The sequence below is a fragment of the Entelurus aequoreus genome, linkage group LG12 (genome assembly GCF_033978785.1).
Source record: "Entelurus aequoreus isolate RoL-2023_Sb linkage group LG12, RoL_Eaeq_v1.1, whole genome shotgun sequence".
NCBI lineage: Eukaryota > Metazoa > Chordata > Actinopteri > Syngnathiformes > Syngnathidae > Entelurus > Entelurus aequoreus.
The window spans coordinates 65,685,861-65,713,399 of NC_084742.1; the positions used below are offsets into that span (position 1 = coordinate 65,685,861).

General features: G+C 32.2%; 1 protein-coding gene across 5 annotated transcripts in view; it reads left to right on the top strand.

Annotated features, from left to right (window-relative positions):
• Window positions 1–27,539, top strand: part of LOC133662456 (transcription factor ETV6-like) — a 111,399-nt gene that overhangs the window by 31,354 nt on the left and 52,506 nt on the right. For 3 of the 5 annotated variants that reach the window (XM_062066466.1, XM_062066470.1, XM_062066468.1), the window contains exon 2: window positions 1,753–1,879. In XM_062066466.1, coding sequence (XP_061922450.1) covers window positions 1,753–1,879 — 127 coding nt within the window. Of the gene's footprint in view, window positions 1–1,749; window positions 1,880–27,539 lie in introns of all 5 variants that reach the window. The other 2 variants (XM_062066469.1, XM_062066467.1) reach the window with 1 other exon arrangement.

Here is a 27,539-nt window from a genome sequence, read left to right on the forward strand (position 1 = left end):
ACCAGTATTGTGCTGTTGAAGCAAGACTTTTTTTTCATTTTTATTTTTGTGTAAGGGTCCCCCTTACCCAGGCCCGGCCCTAACCAATCTGGCGCCCTAGGCAAGATTTTAGGTGGCGCCCCCCCACATCGGCAGTGAAGTGTATATACTCACAAAAAAACGAATAGCTTTGTCTTTGACCTTTTTTTTTTACTTAAAGAAAGCAAATTAACAATCAGAATAGTTAACAAGATAAAAAAAACTATGGATAAATAAATGAATACAAAAAATAAAAAAATGAATATATGAAATACAATATTTTTTACATACATAAACACAAAATAAAACGTGTCAACAAGTTGCATAAAATAAATTAAAAATACAATATAAATAAGGCACTGCACAAAACAAGATATCAAACCAGTATGACTTTAACAACTATATTACAAAAAAAGAGGATCCAACAGAGTTCTCTATTTGTGCTTTTTAATATTGCATTAACTAGAATGACTTACAAATGACTGTACACCAGGGAGTACTGTAATTACCTAACGTTACATTATTATTTTCCATAACAATTTAGCCCCCTCCACAATATTAACCCGACGTTAAAACAGAACTAGCTGTTTATTGATTAGCAATTGCCGAATCATGTAACATTAGCTTAATGCTAAAGGTTACTGTCACATTCTGTAACAGACAAATAATTTCATGTAGGCTAACGTTACCTACCTGCTACCTCTGTCTTTTTCTCGTTTCTCCTCTTCTTTTCTCTTTTTTCTTCCCTGGGCACCTGACAGTTTTGGCCGTTTTGACATCTTGTGTTGATTTTTTTGATGTGGTGACGTCCAAAAAGTCATGATACGGGAAGGGAGGGGGCGCACCGTGCGGGGGGGGGGGGGGGGGGGGGCGTAATGTTGTAACAAATAATATTTCTATTAAATAGGCTTTACTTTGCATTTTAATTAACGTGGGATTATTTTATGTATTTAGAAATAATAGTACCAACTTTTTTATTTTTAGCATTTGCCTATACGGCCTATGCCACGGGCCGGCCCTGCCCTTACCACATTTTAGCGAAAAAAGTTTTCGAAAAATATAAATTTTAGACAGTTTTTTATGACATTTTAGCAAAAAAAAAATTCCGAAAAATATTATATTTTCTGCCATTTTCGGGTTTTGTCGGAACTCTTGATGATGTTTTGAGACATCTCCTACAAGTACAGCACCAGTATTGTCCTGCTGAAGCAAGACAGTTTTTAATTTGTGTGTAAGGGTCCCCCCCCTTATGACATTTTAGCGAAAAAAAGTTTTTGAAAAATATAAATTTTCTATCATTTTTGGGTTTTGTCGAGACTCCTTAATAGGTTTTGAGACATTTTTGTAATAAATGAGTAATATTGTTTTCTCATGACATAATGTCTTTTTGCTCCTATTTTCTTACATTTTTCTCAACCAAAGTAGAGCTTAGGGCCACAATTGGCCCCCAAGCTGCACTTAAGACACCCTTACAATAGACCATTTGTAGTTGTCTTTTTTTTTTTTTTACCCAGCCAGCAACATTTTTGGGGCATTTGTTATGTCAGGGATTATGCGCCAAAGTATGCTTGGCATCCCGGTGCATTGGTATTTCCACACTTTGTCAGCGTCACACCACTTTGCTGGTGCTGTGGCTGCACGGCGAGGTGAGGCCGGTCCATGTGGGCACTGTTTGGGTTCTGGCACGCTTCATCTGAGCCGGCCTTTCTGTGTCTCTGTGTCTATTCATAGCAGGAGAGGCGCTCTTTCAGTCCTTCCGCCAACCCGCTGCCAAACTCCACTTCCTCCCCCGTCCATGCTCCCGCCGCCAGGCCAGCCAGCCGAATGGAGGACAAGCCGGCCAGGCTGCCCGCACACCTGCGTGAGTTGCACACGCACACACACACACAGGCGTGCTGTATTGTTCTGCTGGAGGTGTTAAAGCAGATGTTAGCCGCTGACATCTGCTAACTTGCTAGTGTTGTCACATTTAATTAAGTTGTAAAAATAGTCATGCCAATGATAACTCCATAACACCCTCTTAGAGTCCCCTTCTTTTTGTATTAGGTCAATGACCTTCAATTATGTCTTGAAAGGAACCATGCGCAGCATTTACTTATATGACCAAATGCAAACAACCTTCCCTAGTCATGGTGCAAAAAAAAATTATCCAAACGACACAAAATGTGTCACTGAATTTTGTGGATGTTATAAAAAATACAATTACACCCATTTAAACACATCACAAAGCATGATGGGAAAATTTTCCACACTTATCCACCCCCCCAGGGGGGGACCGCTCCCACTGTTTTGAGAATGACTGTGGCATTCTTTTTGTATTAGGTCAATGACCTTCAATTATGTCTTGAAACGATCCATGCACAGCATTCACTTATATGACCCAATGCAAACAACCTTCCCTAGTCATGGTGCAAAAAAAATGTATTTCCAATATGACCAAATGCAAACAACTTTCCCTAGTCATGGTGCAAATTTTTTTCCCCAAACGACACAAAATGTGTCACTGAATTTTGTGGATGCTATAAAAATGTCCATTAACGATAAAAAAAAATGCAATTACACCCATTTAAACGCATCACAAAGCATGATGGGAAAAATTTCCACACTTATCCACCCCCCCTGGGTGGACCGGTTCCACTGTTTTGAGAATGACTGTGGCATTCTTTTTGTATTAGGTCAATGACCTTCAATTATGTATTGAAAGGATCCATGCACAGCATTTACTTATATGACCCATGCAAACAACCTTCCCTAGTCATGGTGCAAAAAACATTTCTTTCCAATATGACCAAATGCAAACAACTTTCCGTAGTCATGGTGCAATTTTTTTTTATCCAAACGACACAAAATGTGTCACTGAATTTTGTGGATGCTATAAAAATGTCCATTAATGATTAAAAAAAATACAATTACACCCATTTAAACACATCACAAAGCATGATGGGAACATTTTCCACACTTATCCACCCCCCCGGGGGGGCCGGTTTCACTGTTTTGAGAATGACTGTGGCATTCTTTTTGTATTAGGTCAATGACCTTCAATTATGTCTTGAAACGATCCATGCACAGCATTCACTTATATGACCAAATGCAAACAACCTTCCCTAGTCATGGTGCAAATTTTTTTTTTCTTTCCAATATGACCAAATGCAAACAACCTTCCCTAGTCATGGTGCAATTTTTTTCCCCCAAACGACACAAAATGTGTCACTGAATTTTGTGAATGCTATAAAAACGTCCATTAACGATAAAAAAAAATACAATTACACCCATTTAAACACATTACAAAGCATGATGGGAAAAATCTCCACACTTATCCATCCCCCCGGGGGGGGGGAGCCGGTTCCACTGTTTTGAGAATGACTGTGGCATTCTTTTTGTATTAGGTCAATGACCGTCAATTATGTATTGAAAGGATCCATGCGCAGCATTTACTTATATGACCAAATGCAAACAACCTTCCCTAGTCATGGTGCAAAAAAAAAAATCCAAACGACACAATGTGTCACTGAATTTTGTGGATGTTATGAAACGTTCATTAACGATAAAAAAAACAAAAAAACAATTACACCCATTTAGTGAAGTGAATTATATTTATATAGCGCTTTTCTCTAGTGACTCAAAGCGCTTTACATAGTGAAACCCAACATCTAAGTTACATTTAAACCAGTGTGGGTGGCACTGGGAGCAGGTGGATAAAGTGTCTTGCCCAAGGACACAACGGCAGTGACTAGGATGGCGGAAGCGGGAATCGAACCTGGAACCCTCAAGTTGCTGGCACGGCCACTCCATTACAGAAATATATACGTTGTGAAATTAGTTATTTACACAAAAAGATTGCGTAAATGTTTGTTTACATACTTTAATTGTTTTCAAACGCTGTCTGTAACAAGGCAGTAAAACGGCCGATCAGACAAAACAGAAGCCAAGCTAGCTCTCCAATCAGCTAAACAGACTCAATAACTCCACGGTGACGTTTTGCTGAATTTACGAAACCGAAACAATACAAAAAGAATGCCATTGTAAATGTAAATGTGTTAGCATATTCGCTAAAGATGCTAGCTTCGCTACGTTACGACAGCACGTACAAATATGCATGAAAACACTCCTACAGACGTCACACGTGACGCTTTAGTCAGTAAGAATTGTTTTAGTTATATTGTAAAACTTACAAACGTTGCTCGGAGCGATGAAGAAAGAATCCTTTTGAGCAGAAACGTTATGGACGGGTTTACTTCCGGTCTAGGGCATTAAAACAGGAAGTACATTTTCAGCCTGCAACAATAACACACCTTTTTAGTGTCCGCTTGGGTTTAATGGAAACTACTGATAGTCCGGAATTGACGGTACTTAAACACTCTCTGACATCTTTTCACCCAGTCATTTTTTTTAATAACTAAAATAAATAGACACTGTTTTGCATTTGTTATGCTTCACTAATTTTCTCATTATTTAGTAGTTAGTGTTTTAGTATTTTATCAGTTTTAATCTTTAAGCTCTTACTGTTGAACTATCAGTTTGTACTGTAGCACTTTAAGGTTTATTTAGATGAAAAGTGTACCAAATCAGGGTGTAATCTGTCCTTTATTATTTTATTTTACTCTATTAATGCAGTGCAATGTACTTCATATTTGCGTACTATTTAGTAGACATTGTAATTCAGTATATAGTCTTAATAAAGTGTCTTATTAACCTGAAGCCCAATTGTTTCATTCAGCTACAATTGAGGATGTGCTAACTTAACCTGAAGTGATCCCGCAGCGTTTGTACTCGAGCTGATACTGGAAGCAGACCAGAATATATCAGAAGTGTTTGTTATACAGTATTTGTGAAGTCCTCCAATGTACATTTTTAGGAATGCAGTACTTTTTAAAGAGCTATGTGGATGGGTGTGACAAGGAGCCTCATCGTGGAGTTTTCATTTGAACTGACATTACCAGGGTTTCCCCAGCATGTAATTAAATGTGGCAGCACGCCACGGCAAAATACAAGCCGCCACACCCTAAAAAATACTAATTAAAGTCATATAAATATAGCTTATTTGCGCACTTTTGACCAGCGATGCATATTTAAAGCTCCGATTACTTCACATCAAATATTCCACTTTGGAGGAAAATATTGCATATTTTGTGTGTTTTCTTTGACAAAAAGGGCATAAAACAAACAAGCAAAAAAACGAATGGATGTGAAGAGACTTAAGTGAAAGTAAAAAAAATAATAAAATAAATTAATAATAATGTTATGAATTATTGACCTGTTTAATTCACATCAACTATTCCACTTTGGAGGAAAATATTGCATATTTTGTGTGTTTTCTTTGACAAAAAGGGCATAAAACAAACAAGCAAAAAAACGAATAGATGTGAAGAGACTTAAAGGCCTACTGAAATGAATTTTTTTTATTTAAACAGGGATAGCAGATCTATTCTATGTGTCATACTTGATCATTTCGTGATATTGCCATATTTTTGCTGAAAGGATTTAGTATAGAACAACGACGATAAAGATTGCAACTTTTGGTATCTGATAAAAAAAAGGCTTGCCCCTACCGGAAGTAGCGTGACGTAGTCAGTTGAACATATACGCAAAGTTCCCTATTGTTTACAATGATGGCCGCATGAAGTGAGAGAGATTCGGACCGAGAAAGCGACAATTTCCCCATTAATTTGAGCGAGGATGAAAGATTTGTGGATGAGTAAAGTGCAAGTGAAGGACTAGTGGGGAGTTGAAGCTATTCAGATAGGGAAGATGCTGTGAGAGCCGGGGGTGACCTGATATTCAGCTGGGAATGACTACAACAGTAAATAAACACAAGACATATATATACTCTATTAGCCACAACACAACCAGGCTTATATTTAATATGCCACAAATTAATCCTGCATAAAAACACCTGCGTGTTTGTTATGCTAGCTCCTAGCTCCTCTGCTAGCTCCTAGCTCCATAGAACACGCCAATACAATTCAAACACCTGATCAACACACACAATCACTCAGCCCAAAAGACCGTTTACCTAACCCAAGGTTCATAAAGCTTATATATTTTTAAAAAGTTACGTACGTGACGCGCACATACGGTCAAGTTATCGAATGTTTAGCAGCCAAGGCTGCATACTCACGGTACCTGATATTCAGCTGGGAATGACTACAACAGTAAATAAACACAAGACATATATATACTCTATTAGCCACAACACAACCAGGCTTATATTTAATATGCTACAAATTAATCCTGCATAATAACACCTGCGTGTTTGTTATGCTAGCTCCTAGCTCCTCTGCTAGCTCCTAGCTCCATAGAACACGCCAATACAATTCAAACACCTGATCAACACACACAATCACTCAGCCCAAAAGACCGTTCACCTAACCCAAGGTTCATAAAGCTTATATATTTTTAAAAAGTTACGTACGTGACGCGCACGTACGGTACGGTACGTGTTATGCTAGCTCCTAGCTCCTCTGCTAGCTCCTAGCTCCATAGAACACGCCAATACAATTCAAACACCTGATCAACACACACAATCACTCAGCCCAAAAGACCGTTCACCTAACCCAAGGTTCATAAAGCTTATATATTTTAAAAAAGTTACGTACATACGCAAAAAAAAGCCAAAGCTGCATACTCACAGTAGCACGTCTGCGTCTTTGTCATCCAAATCAAAGTAATCCTGGTAAGAGTCTGTGTTGTCCCAGTTCTCTACAGGCGTCTGTGTATCCAAATCAAAAGTCCTCCTGGTTAGAGTCTCTGTTATCCGAGTTCTTCCATCTTGACTGCATCTTTCGGGAATGTAAACAAAGAAGCGCCGGCTGTGTACTGTTGTTGCTGACTACGTTCGAAAAATACGTCCATTTCGCACCGACAACTTTCTTCTTTGCTTGCTCGGCTTCCTTCTCCATAATGCAATGAACATGATTGAAACAGATTCACGAACACAGATGTCCAGAATACTGTGGAATTATGAAATGAAAACAGAGCTTTTTCGTATCGGCTTCAATGTGGAAGGCATACCCGTGTTCGCCGGTCTACGTCACGCGCATACGTCATCCTCAGAGGCGTTTCGAACCGGAAGTTTAGCGGCAAATTTAAAATGTCACTTTATAAGTTAACCCGGCCGTATTGGCATGTGTTATAATGTTAAGATTTCATCATTGATATATAAACTATCAGACTGCGTGGTCGGTAGTAGTGGGTTTCAGTAGGCCTTTAAGTGAAAGTAAAAAAAAAATTATTAATTAATAATAATGTTGTTATGAATTATTGACCTGTTTAATTCACATCAAATATTCCACTTTGGAGGAAAATATTGCATATTTTGTGTGTTTTCTTTGACAAAAAGGGCATAAAACAAACAAAAAACGAATAGATGTGAAGAGACTTAAGTGAAAGTAAAAAAAAAAAAAGGATGAATATTAACATTGTTATGAATTATTGACCTGTTTAAGGCTCCAATTACTTCACATCAAATATTCTACTTTGGAGTAAAATATTGCATATTTTGTGTGTTTTCTTTGACAAAAAGGGCATAAAACAAACAAGCAAAAAAACAAATAGATGTGAAGAGACTTAAGTGAAAGTAAAAAAATAATGAATTAATATTAACGTTGTTATGAATTATTGACCTATTTAAGGCTCCAATTACTTCAAATCAAATATTCCACTTTGGAGTAAAATATTGCATATTTTGTGTGTTTTCTTTGACAAAAAGGGCATAAAACAAACAAGCAAAAAAACGAATGGATGTGAAGAGACTTAAGTGAAAGTTAAAAAAAATAAAAAATTAATAATAATGTTATGAATTATTGACCTATTTAATTCACATCAAATATTCCACTTTGGAGGAAAATATTGCATATTTTGTGTGTTTTCTTTGACAAAAAGGGCATAAAACAAACAAACAAATAGATGTGAAGAGACTTAAGTACAAGTAAAAAAAAAAATTAATTGATAATAATGTTGTTATGAATTATTGACCTGTTTAATTTACATCAAATATTCCACTTTGGAGGAAAATATTGCATATTTTGTGTGTTTTCTCTGACAAAAAGCGCATAAAACAAACAAACAAACAAAACAATAGATGTGAAGAGACTTAAGTGAGAGTAAAAAAACAAACAAAATATTAATATTAATGTTGTTATGAATTATTGACCTGTTTAATTCACATCAAATATTCCACTTTGGAGGAAAATATTGCATATTTTGTGTGTTTTCTCTGACAAAAAGCGCATAAAACAAACAAACAAAACAATAGATGTGACGAGACTTAAGTGGGAGTAAAAAAAAACAACTATTAATATTAATGTTATGAATTATTGACCTATTCAAGGCTCCAATTACTTAACATCAAATATTGCACTTTGGAGGAAAATATTGCATATTTTGTGTGTTTTCTTTGACAAAAAGGGTATAAAACAAACAAGCAAAAAAACGAATAGATGTGAAGAGACTTAAGTGAAAGTAAAAAAAAAGAAAAAGAATTAATAATAATGTTATGAATTATTGACCTGTTTAATTCACATCAACTATTCCACTTTGGAGGAAAATATTGCATATTTTGTGTGTTTTCTTTGACAAAAAGGGCATAAAAAAACAAACAAAAAAACAAATGGATGTGAAGAGACTTAAATGAAAGTAAAAAAATAATGAATTAATATTAACGTTGTTATGAATTATTGACCTATTTAAGGCTCCAATTACTTCACATCAAATATTCCACTTTGGAGGAAAATATTGCATATTTTGTGTGTTTTCTTTGACAAAAAGGGCATAAAACAAACAAGCAAAAAAACGAATGGATGTGAAGAGACTTAAGTGAAAGTAAAAAAAAAAAAATAAATTAATAATAATGTTATGAATTATTGACCTGTTTAATTCACATCAACTATTCCACTTTGGAGGAAAATATTGCATATTTTGTGTGTTTTCTTTGACAAAAAGGGCATAAAAAAACAAACAAAAAAACAAATGGATGTGAAGAGACTTAAGTGAAAGTAAAAAAAAAAAAAAATTAATAATAATGTTGTTATGAATTATTGACCTGTTTAATTCACATTAAATATTCCACTTTGGAGGAAAATATTGCATATTTTGTGTGTTTTCTTTGACAAAAAGGGCATAAAACAAACAAGCAAAAAAACAAATAGGTGTGAAGAGACTTAAGTGAAAGTTAAAAAAATAATGAATTAATATTAACGTTGTTATGAATTATTGACCTGTTTAAGGCTCCAATGACTTCACATCAAATATTCCACTTTGGAGGAAAATATTGCATATTTTTTGTGTTTGACAAAAAGGGCATAAAACAAACAAGCAAAACAACGAATAGATGTGAAGAGACTTAAGTGAAAGTAAAAAAAAAAAAAAAAGATTAATAATAATGTTATGAATTATTGACCTGTTTAATTCACATCAACTATTCCACTTTGGAGGAAAATATTGCATATTTTGTGTGTTTTCTTTGACAAAAAGGGCATCAAAAAAACAAACAAAAAGACAAATAGATGTGAAGAGACTTAAGTGAAAGTAAAAAAAAAAAAAAATTTAATAATAATGTTGTTATGAATTATTGACCTGTTTAATTCACATCAAATATTCCACTTTGGAGGAAAATATTGCATATTTTGTGTGTTTTCTTTGACAAAAAGGGCAAAAAAAACGAATGGATGTGAAGAGACTTAAGTGAAAGTAAAAAAACCAATGAATTAATATTAACGTTGTTATGAATTATTGACCTATTTAAGGCTCCAATTACTTGACATCAAATATTCCACTTTGGAGGAAAATATTGCATATTTTGTGTGTTTTCTTTGACAAAAAGGGCATAAAACAAACAAGCAAAAAAACGAATGGATGTGAAGAGACTTAAGTGAAAGTAAAAAAAATATATTAATTAATAATAATGTTGTTATGAATTATTGACCTATTTAATTCATATACAATGTTCCACTTTGGAGGAAAATGTTGCATATTTTGTGTGTTTTCTTTGACAAAAAGGGAATAAAACAAACAAGCAAAAAAACGAATAGATGTGAAGAGACTTAAGTGAAAGTTAAAAAAAACAAAAATAATATTAATGTTGTTATGAATTATTGACCTATTTAAGGCTCCAATTACTTCACATCAAATATTCCACTTTGGAGGAAAATATTGCATATTTTGTGTGTTTTCTTTGACAAAAAGGGCATAAAACAAACAAGCAAAAAAACTAATGGATGTGAAGAGACTTAAGTGAAAGTAAAAAAAAAAAAAGAATTAATAATAATGTTGTTATGAATTATTGACCTATTTAATTCACATCAAATATTCCACTTTGGAGGAAAATATTGCATATTTTGTGTGTTTTCTTTGACAAAAAGGGCATAAAAAAAACAAGAAAAAAAACGAATAGAGGTGAAGAAACTTAAGTGAAAGTAACAAAATAATGAATTAATATTAACGTTGTTATGAATTATTTACCTATTTAAGGCTCCAATTACTTGACATCAAATATTCCACTTTGGAGGAAAATATTGCATATTTTGTCTGTTTTCTTTGACAAAAAGGGCATAAAACAAAAAAACAAATAGATGTGAAGAGACTTAAGTGAAAGTAAAAAAAATAATTAATTAATAATAATGTTGTTATGAATTATTGACATCAAATATTCCACTTTGGAGGAAAATATTGCCTATTTTGTGTGTTTTCTCTGACAAAAAGGGCATAAAACAAACAAGCAAAAAAAACGAATGGATGTGAAGAGACTTAAGAGAAAGTAAAAAAATAATGAATTAATATTAACGTTGTTATGAATTATTGACCTATTTAAGGCTCCAATGACTTCACATCAAATATTCCACTTTGGAGGAAAATATTGCATATTTTGTGTGTTTTCTTTGACAAAAAGGGCATAAAACAAACAAACAAATGGATGTGAAGAGACTTAAGTGAAAGTAAAAAAAAATATTAATTGATAATAATGTTGTTATGAATTATTGACCTGTTTAATTCACATCAAATATTCCACTTTGGAGGAAAATATTGCATATTTTGTGTGTTTTCTCTGACAAAAAGGGCATAAAACAAACAAGCAAACAAAACAATAGATGTGAAGAGACTTAAGTGAAAGTAAAAAAAAACCAAAGTATTAATATTAATGTTGTTATGAATTATTGACCTATTTAAGGCTCCAATTACTTGACATCAAATATTTCACTTTGGAGGAAAATATTGCATATTTTGTGTGTTTTCTTTGACAAAAAGGGCATAAAACAAAAAAACAAAAAAACAAATAGATGTGAAGAGACTTAAGTGAAAGTAAAAAAAAATTATTAATTAATAATAATGTTGTTATGAATTATTGACCTGTTTAATTCACATCAAATATTCCACTTTGGAGGAAAATATTGCATATTTTGTGTGTTTTCTTTGACAAAAAGGGCATAAAACAAACAAGCAAAAAAACGAATGGATGTGAAGAGACTTAAGTGAAAGTAAAAAAAAAAAAATTAATTTATAATAATGTTATGAATTATTGACCTGTTTAATTCATATAAAATGTTCCACTTTGGAGGAAAATATTGCATATTTTGTGTGTTTTCTTTGACAAAAAGGGCATAAAACAAACAAGCAAAAAAACGAATAGATGTGAAGAGACTTAAGTGAAAGTAAAAAAAAAAAAAAAAATAATTAATAATAATGTTGTTATGAATTATTGACCTGTTTAATTCACATCAACTATTCCACTTTGGAGGAAAATATTGCATATTTTGTGTGTTTTCTTTGACTAAAAGGGCATAAAACAAACAAGCAAAAAAACAAATAGATGTGAAGAAACTTAAGTGAAAGTAAAAAATAATGAATTAATATTAACGTTGTTATGAATTATTGACCTATTTAAGGCTCCAATTACTTCACATCAAATATTCCACTTTAGAGGAAAATATTGCATATTTTGTGTGTTTTCTTTGACAAAAAGGGCATAAAACAAACAAGCAAAAAAACAAATAGATGTGAAGAGACTTAAGTGAAAGTAAAAAAAAAAAAAAAAATTAATAATGTTATGAATTATTGACCTGTTTAATTCACATCAAATATTCCACTTCGGAGGAAAATATTGCATATTTTGTGTGTTTTCTTTGACAAAAAGGGCATAAAACAAACAAGCAAAAAAACAAATAGATGTGAAGAGACTTAAGTGAAAGTTAAAAAAATAATGAATTAATATTAACGTTGTTATGAATTATTGACCTATTTAAGGCTCCAATTACTTGACATCAAATATTTGAAATATTCCTTGGGAAAATGTTGCTGAATTAAAGAAACGTTGCCATCATGGGGTATTGTGTGTAGAATTTTGAGGTCAAGAATGAATTTGGAATAAGACTGTGACATAAATGCTTGGCGCTGTGAATACTTTGCGTATTATATTGATCTAATGGATAGGAAATTGTGTAATAAATGTATGTATTCCTCACTGTGGCCCTGGATAAAAAGACGTTTGACACCCCCGGCGTGACCAATCAGCGTGGTGGTGCGGTGGAGCGCTGCCAAGAGATAAACGTTCAAAGACTAACCCTTCTCTATCCCGGACATTTGTCAATATTTAACTTTATTTTCAGCAGAGTTGACGGTTGGGCAGGCTGGAGTTGGATTTTTTGTTTTGTTTCCTGCATTGTTGAAGAAAAAGGAAGCACTGGTTTTGGTTCCGTTTCCTGCCGTGCAAGGCGACAGGTCACTACACACCCGCGCTTTTGCGTCGCAGTTCCTCATGCGCCCGAAACTACGGTTTGCATGCACCCCCTCCCGCACACCGGGCTTTGCAAGGGAGCAGGGGCGGGAAATGAGCCGTCCGTCCACACTGAGCAGGAGATAGTGGGGAAGGGGTGGAAAAAAGAGAGAGAGAGAGGGAGAAGAAGGACGAGGGAGGAAATTGCAGTGTGGGCAGAAATCCGCCTTCTCCATTTCCTGAGGAGGAAGTGGATTAGAGGCGGTCCGCTAAAGAATGCTTGTAGTATTTCACCCTTTCAGACACTCTTCCACAAAATATTACTTTTTATAGAAATGCTCATAATAATCTCCAATGACCTAAAAAGCCTGTATTTACTATAATGTAATACATAATTTGAAGTGTTTGCTATTATTAATTGTTTTGGGTTGCTTCCTTTCGTGAGTTTTGTTGGTGTTTATTGCGGTAAAGAAGTCCGACTGACATGACTGATATGCGAGTAAAACTGTATCACGACATAAGTGTTTTATGTCGGCTTAGGAAGTTAAGGCTGTGTAACATGTATTTGGTCTCTTATTCCTATTTAAGTATGCAGTCATTTAAAAAAAAAAAAATCATTTGTGAATTTTGTTGGTGTTTATTGCAGTCAAGAAACGTAAACAAACCTGAGAAGAACTATTTTCTGCAGGTTTAGTACCAGGAAGTTACGGCTGTGTAACATGTATTTGGTCTGTTATTCCTATTTAAGTATGCAGTCATTTTTTCAAAATTTAATTTGTGAATTTTGTTGGTGTTTATTGCAGTCAAGAAACGTAAACAAACCTTAGAAGAACTATTTTCTGCAGGTTTATTGCCAGGAAGTTACGACTGTGTAACATGTATTTGGTCTGTTATTCCTATTTAAGTATGCAGTCATTTTTTCACAATTTCATTCGTGAATATTGTTGTTGTTTATTGCAGTCAAGAAACGTAAACAAACCTGAGAATGACTATTTTCTACAGATTTAGTGCCAGGAAGTTACGGCTGTGTAACATGTATTTGCCCTGTTATTCCTATTTAAGTATGCAGTAATTTTTTCAAAATTTAATTCGTGAATTTTGTTGGTGTTTATTGCAGTCAAGAAACGTAAACAAACCTTAGAAGAACTATTTTCTGCAGGTTTAGTACCAGGAAGTTACGGCTGTGTAACATGTATTTGCCCTGTTATTCCTATTTAAGTATGCAGTAATTTTTTCAAAATTTAATTCGTGAATTTTGTTGGTGTTTATTGCAGTCAAGAAACGTAAACAAACCTTAGAAGAACTATTTTCTGCAGGTTTAGTGCCAGGAAGTTACGGCTGTGTAACATGTATTTGGTTTGTAATTCCTATTTAAGTATAAAGTAATTTTTTCAGAATTTCATTCGTGAATTTTGTTGGTGTTTATTGTGTTCAAGAAATGTAAACAAACCTGAGAATTACTATTTTTTACAGGTTTGGTGCCAGAAAGTTACGGCTGTGTAACATGTATTTGGTCTGTTATTCCTATTTAAGTATGCAGTCATTTAAAAAAAATAAAAAAAAATTGTGAATTTTGTTGGTGTTTATTGCAGTCAAGAAACGTAAACAAACCTGAGAATAACTATTTTCTACAGGTTTAGTACCAGGAAGTTACGGCTGTGTAACATGTATTTGCCCTGTTATTCCTATTTAAGTATGCAGTCATTTTTTCACAATTTCATTCGTGAATATTGTTGTTGTTTATTGCAGTCAAGAAACGTAAACAAACCTTAGAAGAACTATTTTCTGCAGGTTTAGTACCAGGAAGTTACGGCTGTTTAACATGTATTTGGTCTGTTATTCCTATTTAAGTATGCAGTCATTTTTTCACAATTTCATTCGTGAATATTGTTGTTGTTTATTGCAGTCAAGAAACGTAAACAAACCTGAGAAGAACTATTTTCTGCAGGTTTAGTGCCAGGAAGTTACGGTCTGTTATTCCTATTTAAGTATGCAGTCATTTTTTCAGAATTTCATTCGTGAATTTTGTTGGTGTTTATTGCGGTCAAGAAACGTAAACAAACCTGAGAATGACTATTTTCTACAGGTTTAGTACCAGGAAGTTAAGGCTGTGTAACATGTATTTGCCCTGTTATTCCTATTTAAGTATGCAGTAATTTTTTCTAAATTTAATTTGTGAATTTTGTTGGTGTTTATTGCGGTCAAGAAACGTAAACAAACCTGAGAAGAACTATTTTCTGCAGGTTTAGTGCCAGGAAGTTACGGCTGTGTAACATGTATTTGCCCTGTTATTCCTATTTAAGTATTAAGTAATTTTTTCAGAATTTCATTTGTGAATTTTGTTGGTGTTTATTGTGGTCAAGAAACGTAAACAAACCTGAGAATGACTATTTTCTGCAGGTTTAGCGCCAGGAAGTTAAGGCTGTGTAACATGTATTTGCCCTGTTATTCCTATTTAAGTATGCAGTCATTTTTTCTAAAATTAATTTGTGAATTTTGTTGGTGTTTATTGCGGTCAAGAAACGTAAACAAACCTGAGAAGATCTATTTTCAAAAATACATGCATTCTCCCTATTCTGTCTCCACACTGTTTCTGTTTGTCAGTGCTCTGTGTGTGTGTGTTGACAACAATGTATCTGTATTTTTCAAAGGCAGTACATTTTTTTTAACTCACTAGTACCGCGGTTCTTTATTAAGGTATATTAAGGGTGTTGAAGACCCCTTGCTGTAGGGATCGTGATTAAAAGTAAACGTTGCATAAATGCATTGCAAATATGGTTTATTTTAGTAAGAAAAGAGGTATAGTTTGTGGGTGTTTTCTGCTTGGAGTCACATCCATGGCAACAAGGCAGCCTGTTGCGCCCTCACACACACTCGGCTTTCCTCCATGTATGCGAGTGGGTGGACGAGTGTGAGAGAATGTTTGTAAAGCTTGTGTAGGTGGGCGCACAATTGCTGTCCTCTTTATGGTCCTCTTTATGGTAAAAGGTGTGTTTTGTGCGGGGAAATTTCCTGCCCCTGGAAGCAGCTCTTGTCCTCAGGAATTTCCTGAGTGGGCAGACGGCGCTTCCTGAATAAATGTTGTTGTTGTTGTGTGCGAGTGTGTGTTTGAACTCGCTCTCTTTTCTACCCTGAAAGGGAAACTGTTCTCACATGCCGGAGAGCGAGCGGAATCCAGTGCCCTTCTCTGCATGTCGGGGACACACCTCGCACACACATTGCAGCAAGGAGCCTGGCAATCTGATTCATTTTGGCCCTCGGAGTGAATGTCATAGTCCCTCACACTCAATAGTCATAAAAACACAATAGAGAACTACTTAGTTTTTTTTGTAAAAAGATCAGACCGTGACCAAATTGTATAGAAACTAAGGCATTTTTTTCCCCATAAGAAATAATGAGTGTTTAAAGACGACATATTCATTTTATTTTATTCATTTAAAAATAAATAAAATAAATGCTAATACAAATGTTAATACAACTAATTAGAAATAATGTAAGTTTTTTTTAAACAATTTTAAAAATCATTTTATTAATGTTTTTTTTTTTTTTTATACAAATAGTGTAAATTAAAAATAGAAATACTGTATCTTTTTGATGCATTAATTTTATTTTAAACACTTTTTTATTTTTTTTAAAAATAAAAAATAAATATAATTAAGTCAAACCAAATTAATTAGAAATCCTAAAAGATTATGTAAATATATTTTTGGTGAAATGTATTTTATACACTTTTTTATTTATTTTTTCATTAAAAATATATATATAATTAAGTCAAATTGATTAGAGATTAGAGTTAGGGTAACCATAATCATAAGAAATAATGTAAATCTGTTAAACAAGTTTTATTTTATTCTTGACATTTTTTTTGGCAAATATACAGTAAATGCTAATAAAAATGTTAATACAACTAATTTGAAATAATGTACATGTTTTTAAACAATTTTTTAAATCATTTTATTAATGTATTTAAAAAAATTAAAAGTACAAATAGTGTAAATTAATTTAATTAGAAATACTGTATATCTTTTTTTTGTTAAATGTATTTTATTTTAAACACTTTTTATTTATTTATTAATCAAAAATAAATAAAATTAAGTTAAATCAAATTAATTAGAAATCATAAAAAACTTATGGAAATATCTTTTTTGTGGAATTTATTTTATACACTTATATTTTTTAAATTAAAAATAAATATAATTTTTGATTCTAAATCATAAGTAATAATTAAAATTTGTTAAAAAAATTTGTATTTTATTCTTAAATTTTTTTTGACAAATATAAATGCCAATAATGTAAATCAATAAGAAATATTAAAAGGTAGCGCAAATCATTTCCAAAATTGTATTCATTAATTTATTTAAATTTGTTATTAAAAAAACTAAACAATTATGTAAGTAAAATTAATTTGAAATAATAACAAATAACGTAAATCTTTTTGGACATTTTTAAAATTCATTTTATTCATTTATTAATTTCTTTATAGTAAGAATAAATACACATAAATAATGTTAAGCAAATTAATTATAAATAAGAAAAAATAATGCAAATCTTTTAAAAAATGTGATCGAATTGTATAGAAACTAAGGCATTTTTTTCCATAAGAAGTGATGAGTGTTTAAAGAAAACATATTAATTTTATTTTATCTATAAGAAATAAATACTAATACAAATTTAAATACACTTAATTAGAAATAATAAGAAATAATGTAAGTCTTTTTTTTTAAACAATTTTAAAAATTTGATTTATGTATTTCCTTAAAAAAGAAAATACAAATAGTGTCAATTAAATTAATTTAAAAAATACTGTAAAAGTTTTTTGTTAAATGTATTTTATTTTAGACACTATTTATTTTTTAATTAAAAATCAATAATTAATTTAAATCAAATTGATTCAAAATCTTGAGAGATAATGTAAATCTGTTAAAAAGTTTCTATTCATTTTAGTTTATTCATCGATTTATTAACATTTTTATTTAAAAAACAAAAAATTAATGTAAATAATATTAATTTTAAATAATAGGAAATAATGTAAATCTTTTTTCAAAATTTTTTAAATTCATTTTATTCATTTTTTTTTTTTTTTATATTTACAATAAATACAAATAATGTTTATCAAATTAATTAGAAATAAGGAAAAATCATTTAAATCTTAAAAAAAATGTTTTATTCATTTTTTAATGAAAACACAAATACAAATAACTTTAATCAAATTAATCAGAAATAAGAAATATTATAAATATTTAAAAAAATCATCATTTTTATTGTATTCATTTTAATGTTTTTATAAAAATAATATGAAATATTATAATAAATGGTATATTAACAATAATAATTTATTAATCTGTTGCAGACACCCAAAAATATTAACACAAAACACATTTTATAAATAATAAGTCTTCCTTTTTGCAGTTTTCTTCAAATATATGTATGAAATATGAAAATAGAATCACAACTTTGAAGAGAAAAAAACGCAAGTGTGGCGGACAGACGGAGTCTTGTCGTTGTTGCTGCAGTCACAAAAACAACACAATACAGGATGCCCAGGAAAGAAGGACAAAAGCTGGATTTCCCAGCAAAAATGGAAGTTTGGACAGAAGGGAGGAAGACCAGCAGGCGTCGTGGTGTGACTGCCGTGTTTTCACGCACAAACGACGCTCTTGTCTTTCCTCAAGCAGTGACAGAACACCACTAGAATGGAGACAGTGTTGTCAGCGCGTGACAAACCTTTTTGCAAAGTCGTCCACATACACAAAAGTCCGCTTTATAAAAGTGTTCCTTTTTTTATTTTTTTTTTTAATGTGCACGTTCAACAGATGCAACACGCTCGGCCAAATGCAAAGATCTGAGGGTACGGCTGGCACGACGGCACAAAGCGCTGACGGGGCTGGAACACTAGCAGCGCGGGCACACGTCAACAAACACCGCCATTGTTATGCAAAACAGCAAGGGAAGGCGTGGGGACGAGTGGCGGTTGGGGAACAAGTCGGGCTACTTCCTTGCCATAAAAGCGCTGCGTGATTGACGGGGTGTTTTTACGTTTGTTTTGACTGGCCTGGGTCCAGTTCCTGCTGGATGTGTTCCAGTTCTGATGACGAGTGCCACAAAGGGGAAGTAGGAGAGCACAGCCACATGTCCCTGAGTCACAAGTGTCAGAAAGTCCTCCTCCTCCTTCCTCTTATTCCTTCCCTCTTCCTCCTGCTCTGTTTGGAGATAGCGACGCTAACATCCGCCTACTTCTGCTTTGAGGGGGAAGGCAAACATTTACCCAGTTTGGAGCAAAGTCCCAGCTTTACTGATAGAGCCATGTTTGTTTGGACTTAGTCGGAGACACCACCTTGCTGCTCTGCCCTTTTGTTACCAGGGCTTTTATTTACGCAAGGCTGGGCAGATTTGACAAAAAAGAAATAATTGCACCTTTTTGGGGGTACAAGGTCTTCTCACCAGGATGTGACTGCTTTTGTACACTTTATTTCAAACACTCTTTGCCTCAGAGAAAGGAAAACAAGTGTTACATTTTTACATTAATTTCCCACTATTAGCCACAACTTTTATTTTATACACTTTTATTATTTTTTAAATTAAAAATTAAATTAAATTGATTAGAAATCATAACAAATTATCTAAATCTGTTAAGTTTTATTTTATCCTTTTTTTATTTTTAATATAAATGCAAGTAATCAATAACACATAAGTAGTGTGAATTTACCAAAAAATCCTTTCGTTTTAATTTACTCAACGATTTAATTTAATTTTTTATTTAAAAAATGAAAAAATTATGTAAATAAAATTAATTTTAGATAAGAAATAACCTAAATCTTTTTCGACATGTAAAAATATATATATATTAGGAATAATATAATCAAATTAATTAGAAATAAGGAAAAATAATGTAAATATTTTAAAAATGTTTTTATTATTTTATTTTTATGAAAACACATACCTTTAATAAAATTAATTAGAAATAAAGAAATATTGTAAATATAAATATCTATTTTTTTTTTCTTTTTTTCAAAAAATAATATTAAATATTGTGATACATGGTATATTAATAATAATAATTTATTAATCTGTTCCAGACACCAGGATGCGACTGCTTTTGTACACCAGACACTTGATTTCAAACACTCTTTGCCTCTGAAAAAGGGTAAAAGTGTTACATTTTTACAGTAACTTCCCACTATTAGCCACTACTTTTATTTTATACACTTTTTTAAATTATTTTTCAAATTAAAAATAAAATCAAGTTGTTTAGAAATCATAAGAAATAATCTAAATCTGTAAAATTGTATTTTATTCTTTTTTTTTTTTTTAAATATAAATGCAAGTAATCAATAACACATAAGTAGTGTGAATCTTTTTAAAAAATCCTTTCGTTTTAATTTATTCATCGATTTATTTTCATTTTTTATTAAAAAAAGGAAAAAATAATGTAAATAAATGTAATAGGAAATAACGTAAATCTTTTTCAACATTCCAAAAAAAAGTATGTTAGGATTAAGTACAAATAAATAATGTTAATCAAATTAATTAGAAATAAGGAAAAATAATATAAATCTTTTAAAAATGTTTTATTCATTTTTAAAAAATGAAAATACAAATACCTTTAATAAAATTATTAGAAATAATAAGAAAATTGTATATATAAAAAAGTATCATTTTTTTATTTTATTAATTTTAATGTTTTTCTAAAAATAATATGAAATATTGTAATACATTATATATTAATAATAATAATGTATTAATCTTTTCCAGACACCAGGATGCGACTGCTTTTGTACACCAGACACTTGATTTCAAACACTCTTTGCCTCTGAAAAAGGTTAAAAGTGTTCAATTTTTATAGTAACTTCCTACTATTAGCCACTACTTTTATTGTATACACTTTTTTTTATTCAATTTTAAATTAAAAATAAATAAGATAATTAAATCAAATTGATTAGAAATCCTAAGAAATAATCTAAATCTGTTAAAAAAGCTTTTTCTTTTTTTAATATAAATGCAAGTAATGTAAATCAATAACAAATAATAAGTAGCATACATCTTTTTTGAAAAAACTTTTCGTTTTAATGTATTCATTGATTTATTTTAATTGTATTAAAAAAATGAAAAAATAATGTAAATAAAATGTAAATAAGAAATAACGTAAATCTTTTTCAACATTTTTTAAATTCATTGTATTCATTTATTTTTTCTTTATATTAGGAATAAATACAAATAATGTTAATCAAATTAATTAGAAATAAGGACAAATGTAAATCTTTTAAAAATGTTTTTATTCATTTATTTTTATGAAAATACAAATACCTTTAATAAAATTAATTAGAAACATTTAAGAAATAATGTAAATATAAAAAAGTATCACTTATTTTATTTTAATATTTTTCTAAAATAAAACGAAATATTGTAATACATGTATTAATAATAATAATTTATTAATCTGTTCCAGACACCAGGATGCGACTGCTTTTGTACACCAGAAACTTGATTTCAAACACTCTTTGCCTCTGAAAAAGGATAAAAGTGTTACATTTTGACAGTAACTTCCCACTATTAGCCACTACTTTTTTTCCTACGTTTTGAACCGTGCGGTTTATAAAACGGTGCGGCTGAATTATGGATTTTTCCTCATAAAAAAAAATACCAAGCAAATACACTGAAAAAGTGTGTTGTTTCGGACAAGTTTGCTCACCTCAGGTGCTGCAGTGCCCTCCTGTTTAGAGCTTTCAACCGGAAGTAGAAGTGCCGGTCCGTCTTCTAGCCGTCCATAGCTTTTCTACTCGTATGGATTTTTCATTCATCATTCCAAGTATAACTAAAACAATTCTTACTTACTAAAGCGTCCCATGTGTGATGTCTGTAGGAGTGTTTTCATGCATATTTGTATGTGCTATCGTACTATAATCAATGACCATGACTTCTGTTTTGTTTGATCCGCCGTTTTACTGCCTTGTTACAGACAGTTTGGAAACAATTAAGGTATGTAAATAAACATTTACAGAATATTTCTGTGTAAGTAACTTATTTTACAACGTATATATCTGCGGCTAACGAATGGACGAATATTTTTTTCTTCTAAAATGTATTGGCTGCGCTCTATAGTGGCACCGTTTTGGAAACAATTAGGGTAGTCATTCTCAAATAGTGGAGCGGGCCCCCCTGGGGGAGGGGGATAAGTGTGGAGATTGTTTTGCTTTTTTCCCATCATGCTTGGTAATGGATTTTAAATGGGCGCAATTGTATTGTTTTTATGGTCAATGGACATTTTTATAAAGACCACAAAATTCAGTGACCATATCTTGACATTTTGTGTTGTTTTTTTTTTTGTTTTTTTTGCTTTTTTTCCCCCACCATGACTAGGGAAGGTTGTTTGTATTATTAACTTACAATGGCGTTCTTGTTGTATTGTTTCACTTTCACAAATTCCTCAGTAAATTCACCAAAACGTCACCGTGGAGTTATTGAGTCTGTTTAGCTGATTGGTGAGCTAGCTTCCGCAGCTAGTGGGTCCATGACCATGACTTCTGTTTTGTTTGATCAGCCGTTTTACTGCCCTGTTACAGACACCGATTGGTCTATAGGTTGGTCTATAGACCAACTCAAAAGACCAACCCATAGACCAACGTAGTCAACTACTCCTTGGAAGGGGACTTAATGCTTCTCCACTGGCTGGGAGGGGAAGTCAAGGCTTGTGTAGCGCTGAAACAAAAGGAGATAGCGGTGATGTCATCCTCCTTCATCCCCAACGCTTAGGAGTTGCCCTGGCAACATGAGCGCCTGCATCTTGGCTAACTTGTGTGTCATCACTGAGGATTGGGAGCCAACAGTTGAGTCAAGGTCTAGGCGTGGCCCTCGGGAGGTCCAGGTCATGTAATGGTGTGTACATGGACACCCTTTTATTTATTTAAAAATAAATACAAATCTATGCAACATTTTGACTCAAGAACCACTATTCCATGTTATGGAGACCACAAGGAAGCGTTTAAAAAAAGAACATAATATGAGCAATAATTATGTAATAATAATAGTGTAAGTCTTTTATTAACAATTTTTAAAATAATTGTATTTATGTATTTCTTTAAAAAAGAAAATACAAATAGTGTAAATTAAATGAATTTGAAATACTGTATACTTTTTTTGTTAACTATATTTTATTTTATAGACTTTAATTTTTGATTAAAAATAAATATAATTAATGTAAATCAAATTGATAAGAAATAATGTAAATCTGTTAAAAAAAAAGTTGTATTTTATTATTTGGTTAAAAATAAAATAAAATAAAGGCCAATAATGTAAACCAAATAGAAATGATACACATTTGTGTTTATCTTTTTATGTGGGCTCTGTACCGAGGATGTCGTTGTGGCTTGTGCAGCCCTTTGAGACACTTGTGATTTAGGGCTATATAAATAAACATTGATTGATTGATTTTTTTTAATTCAATTAGTTTTAATCGATTTATTTTCGTTTTTTATTTAAAAAACTAAAAAATAATGTAAATAAAATTCATTTTAAATAAGAAATAACGTCAATGTTTTTCGAAATTTTTCAAATTAATTTGATTAATTTCTTTATAGTAAGAATAAATACAAATAAATAATGTAAACCAAATAGAAATAATACAAATTAGTGTTAATCTATTTTTAAATTCTATTCGTTTTAATCGATTCATTTTCATTTTTTTATCAAAAAAAACAAAACAATTAAGTAAATAAAATTAATTCGAAATAAGAAATAACGTAATATTTTTTGACATTTTTTAAATTCATTTTATTAATTTCTTTATAGTAAGAATAAATACAAATAAATAATGTAAACCAAATAGAAATAATACGAATTAGTGTTAATCTTTTTAAAAATTCTATTCGTTTTAATATATTCATTTTCATTTTTTTTATTAAAAAAAACGAAACAATTACGTAAATAAAATTCATTTGAAATAAGAAATAACGTAATATTTTTCGACATTTTTTAAATTCATTTTATTAATTTCTTTATAGTAAGAATAAATACAAATAAATATTGTAAACCAAATAGAAATAATACGATTTAGTGTAAATCTTTTTAAAAATTCTATTCGTTTTAATATATTCATTTTCATTTTTTTAATTAAAAAAACGAAACAATTACGTAAATAAAATTCATTTGAAATAAGAAATAACGTAATATTTTTCGACATTTTTTAAATTCATTTTATTAATTTCTTTATAGTAAGAATAAATACAAATAAATAATGTTAATCAAATTTATTAGAAATAAGGAAAAATAATGTAAATCTTTTTAAAACATTATTTAGAAATACATAAAAATCTATGCAACATTTTGACCCAAGAACCACTATTCCATGTTATGTAGACCACAAGGAAGCGTTTAAAACAACAACATAATATGAGCCTTTAAATATGATTTAGATAGTCATTCTGAGCTACGGTGAATAATAAATACATTTGCCTTTCATTTGGAAGCATTAAGGGTTGGGAAACACACAACCCGTGGGCCGTTTTGGCCCTCCAGAGAATTAGGCCGGGCCCGTGATGCAATTCTAAAAACAGGATCATCATTTCTGCACAGCTGTCAAAGAGAAACTGAAATAGGCCTTAATTTGAAAAAGCTTTTCCTAACCTGGATTCAAACCCGGTTCTTTGGGTCTATGGCTTCCAACCACAATGAACTTCACGTGAACTCTGACCGTGTATCGGTTTTCTGTTTGTGTTCCTTTCCTCCACGCTCAAACACCACCCATCTTTCTTTCTTTGTTCCCACACCGACCTAAAAAGCCTCTGGGTGCTCTCTAACCTTCCCGCAAGGACAGTTTCCTGTGCTGAAACGAAGCCTGAGCTGGATTACTTCCTGTCACGGGACGGGTTTTTCTCTTCACTTCGCGCCCCCTTTTGCCTCCACCTTCCGCTCCACTCGCGCTTCCTCCTTTGGGCTCTGTGCAGATGGCCGAGGCCGACATACCGGATGGAGAAGGGCTTTTTTTTTTTTGGCCGAGCGTGCGCCGCTCTCTCCCCGTGGCCCTGGGGTGAGCATACCGCAGTCCTGACCTTGTGACCCGCTGCTGCCCACCGGGCTTTGCTGCTCAGACAAGTTGCCACCTATACACTATATTGCCAAAAGTATTTGGCCACCCGTCCAAATGATGAGAATCAGGTGTCCCTAATCACTTGGCCCGGTGTATCAAATCAAGCACATAGGCATGGAGACTGTTTCTACAAACATGTGTGAAAGAACGGTCCGCTCTCAGTGATTTCCAGCATGGAACTGTCATAGGATGCCACCTGTGCAACAATCCAGCTTCCCACTATTAGCCACTACTTTTATTTTATACACTTTTTTATTCATTTTTTAATTTAAAATAAATAAAATAATTTAAATCACATTGATTAGAAATCCTAAGAAATATTTTAAATCTGTTAAAAGCGTTATATTTTTTTCTTGTTTTTTGAAAAATATAAATGCAATAAGTAGCGTGAATCTTTTTGCAAAATCATTTCGTTTTAATTTATTCATTGATTTATTTTTATTTTTTTATTAAAAACATGAAGAAATGTAAATTTGAAATAAGAAATAACGTAAATCTTTTCGACATTTGTAAAATTCTTTTTTTTCCATTTGCTTTTTTTTATATTAGCAATAAGTACAAATAAATAATGTTAATCAAATTAATTAGAAATAAGGAAAAATAATGTAAATCTTTTAAAAATGTTTTTATTTTTATGAAAACATAAATACAAATGCCTTTTAATAAAATTAATTAGAAATATTTGAGAAATATTGTAAATATAAAAAAGTATCGTTTTTATTTTATTCATTTTAAATGTTTTTCTAAAAATAATATGAAATATTGTAATGCATGATATATTAATAATAATTTATTAATGTGTTTGTACACCAGACACTTGATTTCAAACACTCTTTGTTTCTGAAAAAGGATACAAGTGTTCAATTTTGACAGTCACTTCCCACTATTAGCCACTACTTTTTTTTTTTTCCTACGTTTGAACCCTGTGGCTTATAAAACGGTGCGGCTGAATTATGGATTTTTCTTCATAAAAAAAACAAAACAAGCAAATACACTGAAAAGGTGTGTTGGTGTTGTTTTGGGCGAGTTTGCTCACCTCAGGTGCTGCAGTGCCCTCCTGTTTAGAGCTTTCAACCGGAAGTAGAAGTGCCGGTCCGTCTTCTAGCCGTCCATAGTGTTTCTACTCGTATGGATTTTTCATTCATCATTCCAAGTATAACTAAAACAATTCTTGCTTACTAAAGCGTCCCATGTGTGATGTCTGTAGGAGTGTTTTCATGCATATTTGCACGTGCTGTCGTAATGTAATCCATGACCATGTCTTCTGTTTTGTTTGGTCCGCCGTTTTACTGCCTTGTTAGATCCAGTCGTGAAATTTCCTCGCTCCTAAATATTCCGAAGTCAACTTTATTCTAAGAAAAGTGAAGAGTTTGGGAACAACAGCAACTCAGCCACCGAGCGGTAGGCCACGTAAACTGACCAGAGAGGGGTCAGCGCATAGTGCAAAGAGGTCGGCGACTTTCCGCACGGTCAGTTGCTACAGAGCTCCAAACTTCATGTGACCATTCCAATTAGCCCACGTACAGTACGCAGAGAGCTTCATGGAATGGGGTTTCCATGGGCCGAGCAGCTGCATCTAAGCCGTACATCACCAAGTCTGATGCAAAGCGTGGGATGCGGTGGTGTAAAGCTGGACTCTAGAGTGATAAATCACACTTTCCTATCTGGCAATCTAATGGACCAGTCTGGGTTTGGAGGCTGCCAGGAGAACGCTACATATCGGACTGATTTTTGCCGAGTGGGAAATTTGGTGGAGGAGGAATTATGGTGTGGGGTTGTTTTTCAGGAGCTGGGCAGTGAAATGAATTATGAATGCTCCAGGATACCAAAACATGTTGGACAATTCCATGCTCCCCAACCTTGTGGGAACAGTTCGGAGCGGGCTGACCTGAACCCGATAGAACAGTGGTCCCCAACCACCGGGCCGCGGACCGATTGGTACCGGGCCGCAAAAGAAATTTTTTTTTTTTTTTTTTTTAATGAAATCAACATAAAAAAACACAATATGTACATTATATATCAAAATAGATCAATACAGTCTGCAGGGATGCAGTCCGTAAGCACACATGATTGTATTTATTTATGTAAAAAAAAAAAAAAAATAATAATTAAAAAAAAAAAAAAAATACCCAGCAGGGGTGTCCAAAGTGCGGCCCGGGGGCCATTTGCGGCCCGCAGCTAATTGTTTAGCGGCCCGCCACACATTCTGGAAATGCTTTTGCAAAAAATAAAAATGAACATTAAAAAAAGTGTAATGAGGTGAAATCTAACGAGAAAAAGTTGCAATGTTGACACAAAAGCTGCCATGCAGGCTGTTTGTTTTTTTTCTTTTGTCTTTCTTTCTTTTTCTTTTTTTGCCACTGCTCAAAAAAAAAAAAAAAAAAAAAAAATCCATGTTATAATTCATTATTTTCAAAGCTCCAATTAGTTCAAATTTTTCACTTTAAAATGTTTTATGTGGTAAATATTGCATATATTGTGTAGTAGCCATATAAAAACAAAGATTTCTTTGACAAAAGAGCATAAAACAAACAAAATAATAGTTCAAACGTAAAATGGACAGATATATGTGAAGTTGATCTCGTAACTTAAGTGTTGAAAGTAAACTAATAAAAATGTATCACTTTATGAGTGGGGCACCTTTTGGATCCCTAATATATTTAGTGGTATTTTATTTATCTTTTAATGATAAATGATAAATGGGTTATACTTATATAGCGCTTTTCTACCTTC